This window comes from Hetaerina americana, unplaced genomic scaffold (genome assembly GCF_022747635.1).
Source record: "Hetaerina americana unplaced genomic scaffold, ioHetAmer1.1.p SCAF_30, whole genome shotgun sequence".
NCBI classification, from domain to species: domain Eukaryota; kingdom Metazoa; phylum Arthropoda; class Insecta; order Odonata; family Calopterygidae; genus Hetaerina; species Hetaerina americana.
The window spans coordinates 3,494,638-3,513,797 of NW_027286875.1; the positions used below are offsets into that span (position 1 = coordinate 3,494,638).

At 34.7% G+C, this 19,160-nt stretch overlaps 1 protein-coding gene across 3 annotated transcripts; it reads right to left on the reverse strand.

Moving 5' to 3' along the window:
• Window positions 1-843: 843 nt before the first annotated feature.
• dmpd (F-box protein dmpd) lies at window positions 844-17,437 on the reverse strand. 3 transcript variants are annotated; one of them, XM_071588953.1, is made up of 7 exons: window positions 17,067-17,437; window positions 16,349-16,625; window positions 12,531-12,779; window positions 5,186-5,369; window positions 4,853-5,087; window positions 4,546-4,702; window positions 844-3,432 (listed from the first exon to the last, which is right to left on the reverse strand). In XM_071588953.1, exons 2-7 carry the CDS (start codon window positions 16,610-16,612, stop codon window positions 2,833-2,835), a joined length of 1,689 nt encoding a protein of 562 aa, XP_071445054.1. In that variant the 5' UTR covers window positions 16,613-16,625; window positions 17,067-17,437; the 3' UTR covers window positions 844-2,832. The 3 variants fall into 3 exon arrangements, with proteins under 3 accessions (XP_071445054.1, XP_071445053.1, XP_071445055.1); XM_071588952.1 differs by having other exon boundaries at window positions 5,174-5,369; XM_071588954.1 differs by lacking the exons at window positions 16,349-16,625; window positions 17,067-17,437 and adding an exon at window positions 13,891-14,072 and having other exon boundaries at window positions 5,174-5,369.
• Between the last annotated feature and the right edge of the window lie 1,723 nt (window positions 17,438-19,160).

Below are 19,160 nucleotides of genomic sequence, written 5' to 3' on the forward strand. Positions count from 1 at the left end.
TATACATGTATTTGGAAAATTTTCATTCTGAGCAGAACCCAAAGAGGTGAGAGTGCAATCTGGGAATATGCTGCATTCTTTACAACAATTCTACACACAAAGAAATTGCAGACAATATATTCCTAATAAGGATTACGACTTCAGTATGATTAGATAACATTTTCCTAGAAATTCGTATGACAACACTATGAAAAAGTATGACTCATAGTATGAATAAATGCATTAATGGAAAGTGGTGTACATGGCCAAGTTTTGTAAGCGCCAATCCCTCATAATTAACAACTGGGAGGAAAATGCTGACCTGCAACATCGTTTGCACAGGGTTAATTAACAATACTTTGTTTTAAATCAAATTTCACATTGTTAGCATACTTATGTTGGCAAATCTTCCAAAAGGAACATGGGTCAGTTTCACTTAAATCATTATGTGCACATCTGTGGTTACTTTACATTCGCTCACTTTAATAATTATTCCTTATGATGTTATTTACTCATTCAGTAGATACTCAAGAAATCTTCAGCAATTTTAAGTGCATGCGATCTAACATATAAAAACTATAAAAAGTTATGGATATTTTTCTGACAGACGATCAAGCTATTCCAACATTTTAAAATGCACCTTTTTAACTTATGTAACAGTACTAAAGTATTTTGAAGATATTATCTTGTGAAAATGAAAATGCAGCTCAACATGGCATACAATGAAATACTAATATGAAATTAGCTCATGTTGTTTATATAATGACAAAATCCCACAGATGAACAACAGAATGACAAGTTTGAAGTTTAATTATTTAACAACTTACAGAGAAAATTAAAAATAAGTTTAATTAAACATTAAAATTACTTCCCAATGCATGTTTTAATTTAAGAAGTATTAATATTAACATTATAACAATATGAACATCAATATCTAATACAAGGATACAATAATCCATTTTCTCAAAAGGTGAAAGTAGTTCATGAGTTTGCTTTGCACAAAGAAGGAAGTCATCACTCACATTACAATTCATATTGAGTGATTCCTTCAAAACCTTACAAAACAAAAGGTTAACAACATATTCTAACATTCATGTTTCAACTAGGGAAATGCTTTAATTATCATTACTTACACTATAATGTTACAATGTGAATTGGTATGGATAACATATAGAGAAAACAAATCAATTTTGCTGTATTTCATAAAAGAATTGTGGTTATATAAAGGCACAGCCAATATGAAATAATACATCTGATCAGATCAGAATTTTCGAATTTGAAAGAAAACATTTTGGTTTTTAATGCTTGAGTAGATTATCACAGTCTCACAGTCTAGAAGGCAGAGGCAGTACAAATTTTCTGCCCATGTGGTCAGGAATAAGGATATCAATTCAAGGTGGTTTTCCAAGGTGTGCCACTCAACAATTACGACACATGAAAATGTCACTTACTGATAGATTTGCAGAAGTTGTAATGCACTTTTGATTAATCTGTTATATCACCATTCAAACCATAAAATTGCAGCAAAAATGCTCTTATGGCCTTTAGCTTCTTAAAAATAGGCACTCCTAATGAAAAGCTGTCATTTTAATGCAAACACTATGTGTAATCTGACTTTTTTGTGAATTCCAAACTTTATTATTGGCATTAAACTTACACAGTGGAGTCCTCCTAAAGCTGAAAATAGCTTAATCAAATCAAATTTAAACAAATAACAAGTACTAGAGTCAGTTTTAATGAAGATATTTGCCAAAAACATTCACAAAAAAATCATTATGATATAAGTATTTGAAATCCAAATAAAACATAGATATTTGACTACATTGCTTGGGGTGGGAGACAATTCACACATCAAGCAGATAATGAACTTCAGCCATTATTTTAAATTTTCCACAAAATCCATTGCTTCTTCAAGAATATGTATCTTAACTAAAAATGCCAGTTTCCATAAATTATTGCAGCTAATTTTTACTTGTTGGTACCTTTGGGCTATAAATTATCAGTGATTACTCTTTCCACAGTAACCATTTACACCTCTCTTCTTGGGACTATGTATGTATCACATTTGAGAGTGTGATAATAAATAAATAGAAAGATTAGCCAAACAAGGAAGTTATCAAGGACATTATTTTTTCCCATTTTTTTCCTGAGGTTGGTGATAGCATTGAAACAAAACACTTATTTTGATTTCTTTTTGCACACATCACTTTTACTATTACAAACCCTTACAAGAATGATGAGAAGACAAATAGCACATGCAAAGAATTTTCTTTCGAGAGACGTGTAGTTTGGTTAAGGTAAATGTGGTGCTGGTATAGTTCATGAAATTCACTTCCTTAAAAAAAATTCCCATAATGTTTGAAATGAAAATAACCTATTATCTGTAATATATATATAAGGCATATATGCATATTTTTACAGTTCAATAATATTGCATTGCATGCAAGTCAGTCTATATAACAGATGTAAAAAAAGAGGCTACTCTCAAACGAAATCACATTAATCCTTCAAGAACAGCATTTAGTTTAGACTGAGAAAATATAAAAAATGGTAGATTCAATCCAAATAAACATGGAAGATAAATATCTTTATCAAAAGTGATAAACCACAGCGATGCAGTCACCATCTGGATATTTACCCACCAATTGTATTCACAATCTTCAACCATCAGGCTACTTTTAAGAACTCTTCACAGTATAAGAATTGCCTGACTGCACAAATACCACTGCAATGAGCAGATTACAAAAACAACACAAAAAGCCAACTAAAACACTTTGTGACCTCACACAACATAATGAAACTTGTGAGGTTACAGATGAAAGTATGACCAACCCACATTAAGTTCCAATTTTATTAAACTTTTGCACGCTTACGGCCTTTTGGCCTTCGAGGTTTCTTGGTCTCGGTGGTTTTCCCTCCTGATCCAGACAACGGAGTTTCTTCTTCTGATAATGACTGGGAAGTGGATATTTTAGAGAATTTCCTCTTTAATTCTCCTGCGTCTTGGTCAAAGGAGCGTTCACCCCACGAGGCAGGAACACATGATGAGTGCCGTGGAGAGAGGGTATTGGTGACTTCCCAATCTTCCTCCATTCCCAATCCTCGGCTGGTGCCAGCTATGGGAACAAAATCTCCAAGGGAGACTGTCTCAGAAGCATTGCCTGCTTTCTCATTCGTTTTCCCACCTTTCACCAGAGACACACCACCTTCTTCTGCTGTCTTACGCGGCACTGCTACTACAGCCCCTTCCTCCTCCGGCAGCACTCCCTCAGCGCCTTCTTCAGGACCCTCAAGTGGCAACAGAGCTGGGTCTCTCAACAAAGGCTGGAGCTCTGATACCCTGCTAGATTCTTCTCCTGGAAGAATAGCTTTCCCACAGGTACTGCACATAGGAGGCACAGCAGGAGACTTGGAACGCCAGTACTGAAGCTCAGTTTTGCATTTGTTCAGTTCCTATAGAAAGGAAGTATTAGAACATAGTTATAATGCTATGCCACATTCAAAGACATAGAAACCATTATTATATCAGTCTGATGCAAAGAAAATGTTTTCTAAGACATTTTATACTGGTACTAACATAAGAAATGACCTATTGAGAAAAACAACCAATAAGAACCTATATTGATAGTATTTTGAAGGCAGTGTAGGACTATCGGCGAATGAATATGCAGTCAATTAAAGATACAAGGCAGTTCAACAACTAACTTAACAATGCTTTTGTGATGCTCTAATTGCCAAGTAAAACCAGCCTGCCTTGAATGATCATTTTTTTTCCTCAAACTCATTTTCCACTTGAAGGTCACAAATCTCCACAGGAAAGATGCTATTACCCGTACAAAACAGCACTGCCCATGCTAGACAGTAAGGTGAGTAATGATCAAGAGGAAATTGGTACAGACTTGTCACCTCTATGATGCTCAAGGCAAGAAAACATCCCAGGTTGCAAACACATTTTGTTTTTTACATGTTATCGCTATCATGCCCCATAATGCAATTTTCTTCTGGAGCACAATTTGCAATCACAGTTCTTCAGGTGATCATTTAGGTTAATGATTTTCTGCGGCAACAATAAAGAATATTAAATTGCTTGCTTAAGAAAAACTGAGCAATTTCAAAATAATTCCGTCAAACATTTGAGCAGCAGTAGACATGAAGTGCTCTTCTTAGAAAATTTTGTACGCTAACACATTTTTTACTACCATCAAAAACTTATTATTTTTGTCATGCTGGAGTGAATGAGAGATTTTAATTAAGTACTAAAAAAAAGCATGCTATTACTTACTATAAGGGTGTGCAAAGCACACAAGCCTCTATGAAACATTATATGAAAATGAGAGAATCAGGTTAGCATGAGTTACAATGCTTATCAGGATTTAATTTGTGGTACAATTTCATAACTCTCTGAACATGCATGCGATCCTTATAGCCAGAAATAAAACCGGAATATCAGCCACTTATAGCCTACACTGCCTAGTAATAATCACCAATATTTAACAAGGTTAACATTTACTTCATATAATATACTGAAGAAAAAAAGATGACATTTCGCACTTAATATGTACTCACCTGGAGTAATGTACTAAATTTTCTAGAATTTTCCTCATTTTTCTTATCATTCTCATCAAGGCGTGTCGCATATTCCAATATTTGGTTTTGCTGTTCAGCTATTTTTCCTTTGCAAGCTCTAAGGTCTCTGCGTAATGTAGTTAACTTGGTTGTATACCTGTTAAATAGTTTGGATTAATTACTCAATGCATCTAGCAACATTGCCCTCTAATGACACCGATACACGTAAAAGGCAAAAAGGTAAAAGTGTTTTAATAGTTTGCATGACTACTGGCATAGCTTATCTAAATGCATTAATTTAACATACCTTTTCATTTCCTGGCGTATATATCGAATGCGTTTTCTCAACATACAATTATTAGGTGCCAGGGAAGAATCAGAGAATCGATCATCCTGGCCACTACTTGCCCCAATACCACATAGCCCACCAACTACATTATTAGAACCAACTGCTCCTCCATACAACATTTCATCCCTGCTGGAGGAATTGTTTGGTGGTTGAAGGCAAAAATAGGATGATGATGACATCTTGTTAGAAGAAGCTGTGGATATGAATGAAATATACTTTGAAGCTCTCTCAAGAGGGTATCCAAAAATAAACCATACATGCTTTCGCGATTTTTCTTACAGACAAATGTACCAGTAAAGTCCAGGAAATCAGCCCCGAAGTAAGGTATTTCTGGCAAGGTTGGTTCAATATGTTCTTTAAAGTACTCCATTGCCATAGTTGATAGATCAAATAACTCATCAGTAACTTTGTAAGGTCTTGCCAATTTAGGGGTGATATTTATGTAATGAAGGATTCTGTATACTTCATCCAAAATCTAAATAAAAGACAAAGAATCAATTAAAATCACTTGAATAAGCATTTAACTACAGACTGTTCTTCGTTATGACAAGTAGCGGCACAGGATTTCACCAGATTACTCAGGGATTACACTGGTACAAAAAACATAGCAAAGATCCAACATATTAAGAGAGTCAGGCATGAAAATTTTTATACTTTGTGGATTATTGGCATTGCTCCAGAACCAACCTGAATGACAACTCAGCAGTCTTCAAGAGTTGTGTCATAACTTTTATTCAAACCAGGGAGATAATTTGAGGTGGAAACATTACATTCTTCATTAAACTTAATCATTTTACCAATGTATTTCTGAGATTAACAATATTTTTAGGTAAAAAAGCATGCTATTAAAATATAAAATGCAAAATGCTTTCGACGTTAGTAATATCTATTTTAAATATATATATATATATATATACTACCTTGATCAAAAAGTTCCCGGAATAACCACCGTGTGGCACTCCCATCGTTCCGATTTGAGTTCTGTTTTTTTTGTTAAATTGGTACATCTGTTGTTGATATTCCCTTTAAATCTTAGTGTCATAACTTGACATTTGCAAAAGTTACGGTCGATTTTCGGTATGTCCATCAGTGCTTCCTGCGATTTTTCCATTACTTCCTCTCGGCTGCTAAAACGCGTTCCCCGTAATGGTTTTTTAACTCGATTGAACAGAAAGAAGTCACAGGGAGCCAAATCAGGTGAATTCGGTGGCTGTTGGATGGTATTTGTTGCATTTTTCGTCAAAAAATTACGAATAATGATAGCACTGTGCGACGGTGCGTTATCATGGTGCAAAATCCACGAGTTTTCTGCCCACATTTCTGGTCTCTTTCGGCGAATTGCTTCACGCAAACGTCTCATAACGCCCAAATAATACTCTTTGTTTACTGTCTGGCCTTCTGGCAAAAATTCATGATGCACTACACCGTTGTAATCCATGAAAACCGTCAGCATTGCCTTCTTTTTTGACTGAAAACGACGTGGTTTTTTTGGTCTCGGCTCATTTGGTGAACGCCATTCACTTGCCTGATGTCTGGATTGCGTGTCGTACTCATAAACCCACGTCTCGTCTCCAGTAATGATCCTTTTGATGAATGTGGGATCGGATTCAGCCTCGCAAATCATGTCTTTTGCGACGTCAACACGGTCTCTTTTTTGCATGAAATTGAGGTCTTTTGGAACCAACTTTGCTGCTACACGACGGAAACCCAAATCATTAACCACAATGTCTTGGGCGGATCCATAGGCAATGTTCAAGTCCTCCGCTATTTCTCTGATCGTTAATTTGCGGTTATTGACCAACATTTCTTTTACTTTATCAATTTTTTCACCGACTTTCGATGTCGATGGTCTGCCACTGCGTTCATCATCTTCGATTGACTCACGACCACTTCTGAACCGCTCGTGCCACTGGTAAACGACCGTTTTTTTTAGAGAATCGTTGCCGAAACACTTTTCCAACGTCCGTGCGCCACTAAATCCGTTTTTTACGCAAAATTTAATACAAGTTCGTTGTTGCAAATTTAAATCCATTTCTGAAATTGTAAAAAATCGCCAACACACACAGAGATAGATGTACTCTTGGCTACGTAACTTTTGCAAATGTCAAGTTATGACACTAAGATTTAAAGGGAATATCAACAACAGATGTACCAATTTAACAAAAAAAAACAGAACTCAAATCGGAACGATGGGAGCGCCACACGGTGGTTATTCCGGGAACTTTTTGATCAAGATAGTATATATATATATATATATATATAAATATATATATACACACACAGGGTCGTACCCAAAGGTGGTAGGACTGATTTTCTCTGGTGCGAACGGAGCAGTGGATGGGGGTCTGCCTGGCAGGGTAAGGTGGAGGGGGCTCTTAGCAACAGACCGACACCAACCTCAGTCGCCTGCGGACTGTCGTTGAGTGAGGACACCGTATTTAGTGAAGCAAGTTTTTTGCCCGCGTCGAAAAACAAAATGAATCTGAATTTAGAGCAACGCTATTCCGTGAATTTTGTGCGAAACTCGGGAAGACGGCAACTGAGACCCTCGATATGATCAAGCAGGCTTATGGGGACACTGCCTTAAGCCGTTCCACAGTATTTGAGTGGCACAAGTTGTTTAAAGAGGGTAGGGAGCTCGTTGAAGACAACCATCGCTCCGGACGGCCGTCGACGGCAAGAACCGACACGAATGTGGACAGAGTGAGGACACTGCTGAACACAGACCGACGCTTAACCAGTGAAGAAATTGCAGACCAGTTGGGTCTGTCTGCATCCAACATCCAATGCATTATTTCACAGGATTTGGCCATGCGCAAGTTGTGCGCCAAGATGGTGCCGAAAATTCTGCCATTGCGCGCTCCTCATCAGACAGCTCCTGGACAAATACGGCATTGCCACATTGCCGCACCCACCCTATTCTCCCGATCTGGCACCACCGGACTTCTTCTTCTTCCCCCTGATGAACAGACAGCTCAAGGGACGACATTTTGACTCGATAAAGGCCGTTCAAGAGGCTTCGACGAGGGTCATCAACGGCATCCCCAAAGAAAATTTCCAGTGGGCGTACGGGGAATGGGAGCAACGTTATACCAAGTGTGTAGCAGCTCAAGGAGCATACTTTGAAGATTATCAAGTCGATATAAGTATATCGTCAATAAAATTCTTGTAAAAAAATCAGTCCTACCACTTTTAGGTGCGACCCTGTATATATATATACATTTATATGCATATATATATATATATATATATATATATATATATATATATATATATATATATATATATACACATATACAGGTTTAAATATATATATATATATATATATATATATATATATACACACACATATATATATACACATATATATATATAATTACATATATATATTTATATATATACATATATACATTTTTATATATTATATATATATACACATATATACATATATATATACATACACACACATTGACTACCATGTTTGAATGAAGCCCCCTAAGTAGGTACATTACCAAGTATGGAAGTTGGACATAAAATTTATTTTACAACTTGATAATGGAAACAAAAAGCTGTTTTCGGAAAAGGACAAAGAAATGTAATCAATAAAGAATAGGAGGATGATATTATCACGCATATGGAGTTACGTGTGTTGAGGATTAATTCCACAGTAGCATTGATTACTACAGAGGACCGACTGTACAGGACAGTAAAAATGATTCCAGGAAAAATTATATGAGTACAAATGAATTGTAACAGAAGTGTGATTTTTGAGCTTAGGAAAGCTGTGAGCACAGATGGCAAATCAATTCAAATGTCGAAGTGTGGGTGTAAATTACTAAGAATCATTCGTGGGCATCGCTTATGCTCGCAAATTTTAGTTCTGCCAAACAATTTTTACCATTCAATAATTGTATCTCTACTGAGTAAATACGCAGATTTTGAATGATAAAAAGGCATTAAATACAATTAGTATGGAAGTGTAAGAGTGATTACAGCCTTGAGTGAGCGATTTGAAATGAAATATCTTGTGAAACATGGATGCATAATATCACCATGACTGCTTAATTTTGTTATGGATAAATTGTAGAGAAATGGACAAGGCAGGTGCAAATTATTGGATATGAAAATATATTCATCCTTCTTCTGTTAGTGTAGTATTTCTGACTCAAGATTCCAACACATCTACAGGAGCCTCAAGATAGCTTTAGTGTAGAAACAGTGAACATGAAACTGCAGGTAAATGTCTTATGCACAGGTAGTCATGCTTGATAAGGATAATTTAAAGAATAATGGCATAGAGAAGGTAGACAACAACATCATTACGTGGATGGTTTTGTGTAACTTATGAAAATGATTCAAAGAATGGCAGGATAGATGAGGTTTGTCTCATTAAGATATCCACTTTCATTAGATTTTGGCCCCAGTGAGAATTTATTTTCAATTGAAACAATGACTCGACTCTGAAATCATACTTTTTGAATGGCTAAATAAATTTGGAGAAATATAGGGAAAACAGTATTGAGGTAAGAGTAAGTAATGTTGAAAAATAAAAAAATATAAACACAATTTTATTATTTTTTCCTAAAGACTTTTGAACAGCTTGCGTATTAATTGCACTTTCAGCGATAAAGCTGTACATTCTCATCTATTCTTTTCCCTTTTTATACAAATTACAGGGAGAAGTAGTTGAACCATTAATTTTTGATGCATAGAATCCAAGCTGATTAGTAGAGATTGTCATGAAGTTAAAAAAAACCAAGCCATTAACAGCAACTAAGTGTCACTGTATATCTCCTTGCCTGTTGTTTAACAATGTTCACAATAAATATGTGAAACTATGTAAAGGATTCATCTCCAACAATTACTTCACAGATTTATCCAGAGTAAATTTTCTAAAAACTAGTATAATTTACTAAGAGAAGTTGATTAAAAGATGTATCCTGACATACTGAGAGAATAAAAAATGCAAGCAGTTCACATACACCTCACTGAACTCACAAAGGAGAGGTGACTGGAATTTTAGCCATCCTCGAGATTGACAATAATGTTAGTTTAACAAATCAAAGATTACAGTATCTACTTTCTTCTATTGATGCATAACAAAATAAATGTAGCACTCAGATTTATTGCTACTGTTACATTGCATAGATCTATTTTTAACTGTTGTGTTATTGCTTTTACTTTTGAGTATAGACTGATTCACAAACATCAGAGCAAAGGAACACGGAGACAAAACACTCGGATTTAAGGCTCTGTGTGTTATTCATTGTGAGCAATAAATTGCACAAATATGATGAACTCTTGTGCATCATTTAATGAAAGAATCAAAATAAAAACCAGAGTACTCAATACAACATGTGCTCACCATGTGATGTACCAACATTCACCAGAAAAATAGCTGATACTTTTTTTCAGGGTTTTTAAATTCTCAGTGAAAATTCCACGTCGCATTGTCTTAGGAATTAAATTACGCACATGTTCTGTAATTTATATCATTTGACCCATATGCAAAATTTTCATTTCATACGGCATAATTTAGAATTACTTCCAGACATATTGGAAAAAATGATGGCAGGTAGCAGTATTTTCAAAGCAGTTATTACAGGTATACATCATAAAAACTCATCCATATTTCCAAACCTGAAAAAAATATATTTTGGTTATATAAGCTACAACAAAACCACAAATTAATAAATGCCATACAGCATATTCAGCTAGATCAAAATCCATGGAAAAAATGATCAGTGACAAGAGGTAAAATTGAATAACTCCATAATTATAGTTTTAACTTCAAATTTCAATCCTTAGCAATCAGAACATTTTCAATATGGAAGTATTGTTTGTATAAATAGAGTGGTTCGACCTTGTTAGTACATATAGCATATACTGATACATTTCTAATTTTATAACTATATCCTTACTAATTAACACCTTTTTTTAGCTCTTTTATGAATTGAATTTATAATCAATGACTACAATGAAAGACATAACCCTATAACCAGGAGGAAATATCATTGAGTCAATTAACAATTCCTGCTCAGTTTCTACTTCTACTAAATTCAAGTTTAATATTTTTTTCGATGAGTAAAACTCTTCTTTTTGTAAACGTCATTTTATTCCTAGGAATATTTTGAAAAGGACAAAAATGTTGCAGATCTCTACTCGAAAATACTTTTAAACCACAAATAGTACCTTCCTTTATAAAAAATGAGTTTTAACATTCTTTTATTTAGTATCTACACAACACATTTTCACATTAATTATAAGGTCACCAGTTATAAGGTCACCATTATAATGACAAATCAATAGAGACGATAGGCACTAGTTGAGAAAAAACCACCGTAATAACAGAAAATTATATCACAATAAAATCACCACAAAATTTTCTTCCTTACTTTCAGAGTAATGGAGTAGTACAAATTAATCATCAACTTAATAGGGTTAGATGTGAGGGCATTGACCTTTGCCAATCAAAACACTGGATTACATACATTTTTAATTTTTCTCATAGGTGTATAAAAATCAATTCACTGTGATATTATGTGTTACTCAGTTGTTGACAAATTAATTTTCAACTTGATTCATTGCCAGTAATCATGAGCCTTTAGCAGAGAAAATAACATTGGCGTTCAGAAATTTAAATTTAACTTATACCCGGTACTAAATGACTAATTTTAGAGACATATAGAATGAAAGCATTTATTAATTCTGGAAAGTATAAGCATAAATAAAGAGAAAGTATATCCTAGAAGTCTTAATATAAAAATGATTTGAATCTAACCATTAGAGTGGGTCTACAGACTAATGGTGAGGTATCAAGGTCTAGAATGCATTAACCTGCGGAATATGTAAATGAATTAAAAAAAAAAGAATTGCTTCAAATCAAGAAAAATATATCTACCATGAGACTAAGAGATTTCCAACCTAACTTCCCATAATACCTTCTGATATTTCAGAAAGGAGTTTAAATTATAAACCAGTTTATTTGGATTTATGAATTTTTCTTAATTTGGCAAAGTAATTAATGTAGAATGGTCCGGACAGGACAAATGGAATATCACCTGATCAACTGCTCTAACAAGGTTTCAATAATGGCTAATTTTCAGCTAAAAGAATATTAGGTAGTGAGAAAAATAAACATTGCATGTAGGACAGGAAGTAAAAATACAAAAATTACTCTACAAACAATAGAACAACACTGAATTCCTTCAGGCTAGTGCACTGCAAACAAAATCTTCATTCATATTCTCGACAAAAGATTATATAATGAAACCAATGAACTATAGAGTAATGAGGAATAGCTGTTACTTCTAATTGAAGGCACTGAGTGGTTTAGTGTATTCCTAAGTACATAAAATGTGCATTTATTCATTCATAAAATATACACCAAATTTATTTTGGCATATTCCTATTCTAATTACCTTGAAGGGATAACATACCACTCCAATAAAAGAAAATTATGCTTAATTTAAATAAGGAAAACAATGCATACTGCCTTACTCCTTACAAGCACGAAACAAATACTAAGAAGGTTTAGAACTAATGATGAGAATGATCCTGCAATACACAGGAATCAGTTGCAGATCTTCACTTTTTATCTTTTAATCATAGGAATAAAAATTAAAAAGAATATCACCTCTCCAGCAAAAAAACAGCAGTGCTTCCTTTCTATATGTTTACCGAAGGACATCTGCAGTAAAGTCAGGCGCATATGCAGAGTTTCAATTATGTCTGACTCGCATGCCAAGGGATGATTGCGTCTTGCTGATTCTCTTCGTGGCATTTTTGATTTAATGCCCTGAAATCTTTGTAGCATTTGATTTTGCAGACGCTGGAAAGTTGAGTTCAATATTGATCCACAAATACGGTCAAACTGGCGACAAACCTATAAAAATGTCAACAGAAATATAATATTAGTAACGATTTAAACTGGTCACACCAATATTTGAATATAATTACAAACCTCAAACCATATTAGTCAGTTCTTGCCGATAAACAAGTTTTTGAACATTAAGGTTCCTCCAAGTATCATCTTTGAAAATGATACAGGCATATTTTATATTCTTTTTTTGGGAATTATACTAAAAATCATTACAAAAAAGTAAAACTGTAATGTTCCTACCGGCTACACTGCTCAAATGATAGTGCACTTTGTTTATTTCAACTAGCTCAAGCAATACTTTTATGTCGTAGGGTGTTTAAGTTAATTAAGAGACATGGTCCAAATAATCACATCACAACTTTAAACTTCCACAAAATTATGGATTGCAATTGGAATATGAATCACAGTACAGGAATTATGAACACTTCCATTACAGAAAAAATGGTAGAGCCTAATATTCCAGGTACCTAATGAGGAATAATGGATTTTGATTGATCATAAATGGTTTACTGGTAAAATCTGGTGTTTGGACTATCTGCTGGATTAACAACACTTCAAATACATGGAATTTTACATTCTGAGGATGAAAGAGCTACAGTTATAAGTTATTTAGAAAATATCAATGTCTTCATGGAGATCATTTGTTGTTTACCAAGCAAGTGAGATACGGCTCAGTGATGCATAAAAGCAGAAGTTGTGCTGTTTTGTTTGTACGGAGCACTGCCGCAGGCATGGCATTCCCCTTTGAGATGACTAACTCAAAACAGAACACAGACAAAGATATTTCACAGTAGGGTTAACACCATAAAAAAGAGCACAGGGATCAAAACATTGATCGACATATGTGGATAATCTAGAGATATTTTATGTGGAAAGATACGTCAGTATGAATATTTTGGTGAAATCAGGAATGAAGAGAAAAGTTTAACTATTATTTACTGCACAAGAATATTCTATTATAATCCTGAATAATGCCTTCCAGACCTGACCACAATTAGCTCAATAAAGCGTTGGGGTAACTTTATTCTATTGACTAGCAAATCTGCTTGATTCAAATGACCAGCAAAAAGGAGTGGGCATGGCTACTTGTGACAGTCAACTGAAAAAAAATTACCTGTCTTGTGTGGTGGCATCTTAGTAAAACCATGTGAAGTCAACTAAATAAAATATATGCCTCTTGTTTTGGATTGCAGTATGCTTGTTGCATTTGGTATCAGGATATTCTTGCTTCCTGAATTTGCAAAACTTTTTGCTGTCACTTCCATGTGCTACCTTTTATTAGCAATAACTCAAATAAAAGTCATAATTATTCATGACAGCTAACTCTTAATATTTCAAAATATATATTTCTTTTTTTTTAATCTCAATGCTTTATATACATAAATAGGGGTCAAAAGGATATTTTTTTGAAGTGTGCACTGAAAATCACTCACTAAAACATAATAAAAACATTTTTCTTAAAAAAATTATTTAAATCTCAAGTGTGTAATGGCCATAAGGGGGCACATAAAAAATCAAAATACCCTGGGCATTTATTTCTTGTAATACATTAAAAAAGTCAATTATTTGCTCCAACATAAAAGCCATATTTGACAGCTAGTGCATTATGTGGGTAAAACCAAGGACAAAAATGCAAGTGGACAAATACCATGGACTCTACTGAGTCTGGCATATGCTGCTACTTTTCCATCACTGACCTGCACACAATGACTGGTCAATCATGTAAAAGGAAACAACTTTCATCACCTTTTTCTTGCCATAAGTTGAAATGTACAACAGCAAATCACACAAGTTTGGTCTAGGGGAGGAATAGATTCACCAAGCTCTACTTCCATATTCCATTCCCACTCTCAGCTGCACCACCTTACTGTGCCCCACGATGATGTTACACTGAATTTATGCTAATGACTCTCTTAAATTGCTATTTAGAATTTCCCCCGCATGGAATCAGAAGCTGTAACTAACAAGAGATGTATGTTCCATTTTTAGCTGCACTCCAGCATGCTCATGACGACCAAGGGGGTCCATTCATTTTTAAGTTGAAGGGGGAGTTGTAACTCATTGGTGGCACCCATCAGAAAATGACAACCACCTATCCATAGTACACTATAATAAATAATAAGCTTAAACTGTTGAGGGAATCATGATATCAATAGTAATTAGCTATACCGGAAACATTATTATCTGGTTGAAGATGGGTTCATGGTAGTCGACATTCTTTAATATCTTTGGTTTGTTGGACTTGATGGTTTTTTTAAGGTAATCTACCGGTTAAGGTAGGTTTTTGGATGGACACAAATATTTTATTACTCCTAACAAAACACAAAATCCATCATCCTACTCTATATCAGGTCCCTCTTCATCTCTTGAGTACTTTCTTCCTCCCTTCATCCCGTCCAACATCCCTATTCTGTTCCTTCCCTTTCCTCTTTTGCCCAACATTCTACCCTCTTCTACATCCCACTGCCGGTCAACACCCCCTCCATTCACTTTTCCTGCCTCCATAGGATTGCTCCCAACAAACCCCTCTCTTCGCCCACCATACCAAGTACTTCCTCATTTGTTTTCTTCTCTGTCCATTTCACCTTCTCCATTCTTCTCCACACCCACATTTCAAAAGCCTCCAATCTATGTCTATCCTCCTGCTTCAATGACCACGTTTCCGCACCGTACATAGCTATGCTCCATATCATGGTTATAGAAATAAAAAAAAACATGACAATATCCCTTGCAACCAAGTTCTAATAAACTTTTGTAAGAATTAATTTGAATGCAACAATAAGCTTATACGATTTTTTTTAAGTTCCCACGACTGTGAAGTTTAAATCTTGGGGAGTTCATTAATTCAGCTTAGAAATTTCATAGAATTTTGTCAATAAGTTGGATTACATTGGCATTAAGAATATACATTCACATTGATTGTCAATATCTATACCACAGCTGCATTGACTCAAAGGGATAGCACATTTCATGATAACTTCTACAATTTTGTTTTTTAAAATTGATAAAAGCATGAAATGAACTATCACTAACACTTCTACTTATTAGTTTCCTTCCTTTAGGGAAACAAGCTAACGTTAAAAATTACATAATTATGCTTAAAACCTATTATTTTAACATTTGCAAAATGTCACCGGTCAGCGAGCACAATCATGTTGTAAAACCTAGTTTTGAGTTTGGTTTTGGAGTTATCAGTTATCAGGAGGAATTCGATTTTAGAATGATCTTATGACCTTACGATGTATTTAGAGCAGCAGAGGGTACATTCAGAATGGTGGCAGACATTGAATAGGAAGGACTGATGGCGATTACGTGGAATGAAAGTATGATTCAAGTACGTTGAGACCTTCGGTACGTCCTCGCGTTAGGCACTTTAGTCCGCATGCATTCGGATCTCGGCATGGGAAATAAACTGATGATCTCCATGGTAAACATGTACAATTAAGTAATTGCAAACTCGACAAGTTTGCCCTATCTAATAACGTCAAAGAGAAAGTCGAACTTGATGACTCTATACAGCGATGGACATTTACTTTTGGTACATACTTAAGTTGTTAAGCAATAAAACTTACAAGGCGATACTGTCCAACTTGCTTGAATGACATATGTCTAAATATTTTCTCAAATATCTCTTCCGGCAAAGTCAGAATGTTCACAGTTGACGACACGCTGACCATTTCCACATTTGTTTCCGATATACTACCCGAAGGGGGTACACTATGACGGGTAGATTTCGATGGTCCTGGCTCCGCAGCAACTTCATTGGGACTGCTGTTTGAGACACTTGTGGTGCTGCTCCCTCCAGCTATTATGCTCGAAAGTCTTGTAGAAACCATCTTCAAAAGTTACCTTGATAATGAAAATAAATACATTAAGTTTTAAGCAACATTAAATATATATGAAATTGTAAGTTTCCGAATAAGCCACAGGAAAATTTAACGCCTACGTGTGCGAAATAGTAAGAGCGTAAACAACCACTGTAGAAAGATGACTACGTACTAACATGCTACGTAGGAAGTCAATCTACAAATTACATGAGCCTCGAGAACGAGGGTTGCGACTGGTGAGTTTCCCCGTAAATTTCGAGCATACGGCCACTAATACATTTATAATCCTTGAAAGCGAAATGGTAAATACGATGTTGCGACTTAACTTTGGCATTACATATTTTTATATATTATTAAAAATATACAAACTAATAATATTAAAAACAGTACACTTATAGAAAAGCTAGTCTCTTAAATGTAAATACTGAACACGTATTGTTTATAACAAGAAATTTTCACTTACTTGTTCTTAGTAAATACACAACGACATTACACTATTCAGTAGGAGGATATGAATTCTGATAACTAATAATACGAAATTTTCCCGCAGAGGAAATATTTAGAGCGTCTGTGACAGATTTTCTTGCAACATTTCATATCGGGTAATGGCCGAAGGACGAACCAGTGCCATTTTAAAGCGATTGCTTCCAAACAGCAAGTTTATGATACCCTGGACTCCATATAGTTTAACATCGTACCAAGAGAATTACTGCCTACTCTTCATACGACAGCTACTCGATAAAGGGAATAATTATACCGATTATAATTTTATAAAACGTATTACTACTACAGGAAGCTTCATGACGGAATTCCAACCAACTACGATACCATTGAAACCAATGAAGAGAGAGAGGTGTTTAAGAACTTAGTTCCTCATTCTGGCCGCAGGTTGAACCAGCGCTTTGATAAATTGCCGCCCCGTTTAATTCGGAGGAAAGAATCACGATTGAATAGACTTTTACGAATCTTCTCCAAAGATATCACTCTCCATTGAACTAAAACAGAGAAGAAAAAATTTGCATATAATGTGGTATTTTGTAATTATATATAGAGGATATGATGTATTAGTTTTGTAATACACCACCAACCAAAGAAGATTTTGAATCTAATTCCAGATGAAAGTTTACGTTATGTTATTTATCTTTTCTCAATTTAAAAAACACTATATGAAGGGAAAAAATGATTTAACCAGTTACGATGAAGCTATTACTCTACCGCTGTGTTTGTTTCAGTAGTTGAGGTAACTTTGGTCATGCTTATATGTACTTCCATTCTATAACCCAATAACTTAATGGCTAACTTTTAACTATTGAGTAACTCCGCTAGATTGCTGTGGAATAAATAAGTTTATTTGAAATAGGTGAGTGTGCTCAAAGAATACGCAGTGATACTTCAGATGACCCAATTCATCTTGTACAAGTATGTCATCAACAATAATTTAATGGAAAAAGAATCTTTTTTAACTGAATAAATTATTTCATTAATGTAAAATATTAAACAAAAATATCATGATTCAAAAATTGTCCTTGTCTAACAATTGGCTTATAAATAACACACATGTATTAACAACATATATTGCAGGAATAATCAATTAACATAATTTTTTAACCTCATTTGTTAAGTGAGATTCACAATCATGTTCTATTAGATTAGGTTGCTTTAATTTTAGGATTGCAACAGCCATTTCTAATGTTCGAATAGTTTCATAGAATTACTTACAAAGCATGTCAATCAGTATGGGCAGAATCAGTTATATTTTGTTGCTATACAAATTTAAACACATATTTCTAAAACAATGCCATATTGTAACCATTTAAGAGAAGAGAGTTAGCTGTAGAATTTATATGATATCTTCATTTTGCCTGCAACTGTATACCACATAAATGCTGAAGTCCATCTCTAGGAAGCAAGATCAAAATATTCTGAAAATCAAATGGCTTGCTCAGTGGCTGGAGCCAAACAGTGGACTGCCTTAAAGGATCTCAAGTTTTCCTAGTGAATACACTAGATGAAAGGTTTCCTAGTAAACAGTAACCCCAGCCAAGCAGAAGACCAATGGGCTGGCATTTACCCAAAGGAGGGAACAGTAGCCATCCTTCATAAAAGTGAAAATTATAATGGTTGGATTATTCTTTGTACACCTCTCCACCTTTGTCTCATCTGGCTGGCATGGTTGAGCCTATCAGCAGCAATTATCATATCAGTCCAGTGTTATAGGTGAATAGAAGGCACAAGTCTTTCCACCACATCATCGTTTATCAGAGGGGAATTGAATTAAAATTTTATTTGAAAGGTTTGAAACTTAAATTTCAATTGGTCACGGATGTAGAGTCTCAGCTCATTTCTTTCCTTATGTACGAAAATTGTAAGTTAAAATCCAATGGTATTATTATAGCAGTCATGTGCCTTTAATCCATTATTCCATAGCATTTCTTACCTTCAAGCTTACATATTTTATTTCATATTGTTTTGATCTTTCTCATTCTTGACTCCTGGCTTTCTCTTCTTTTTGGAAAACTAACTCTTTGGTGATTCATGATTTCTTCTCACCTATAAT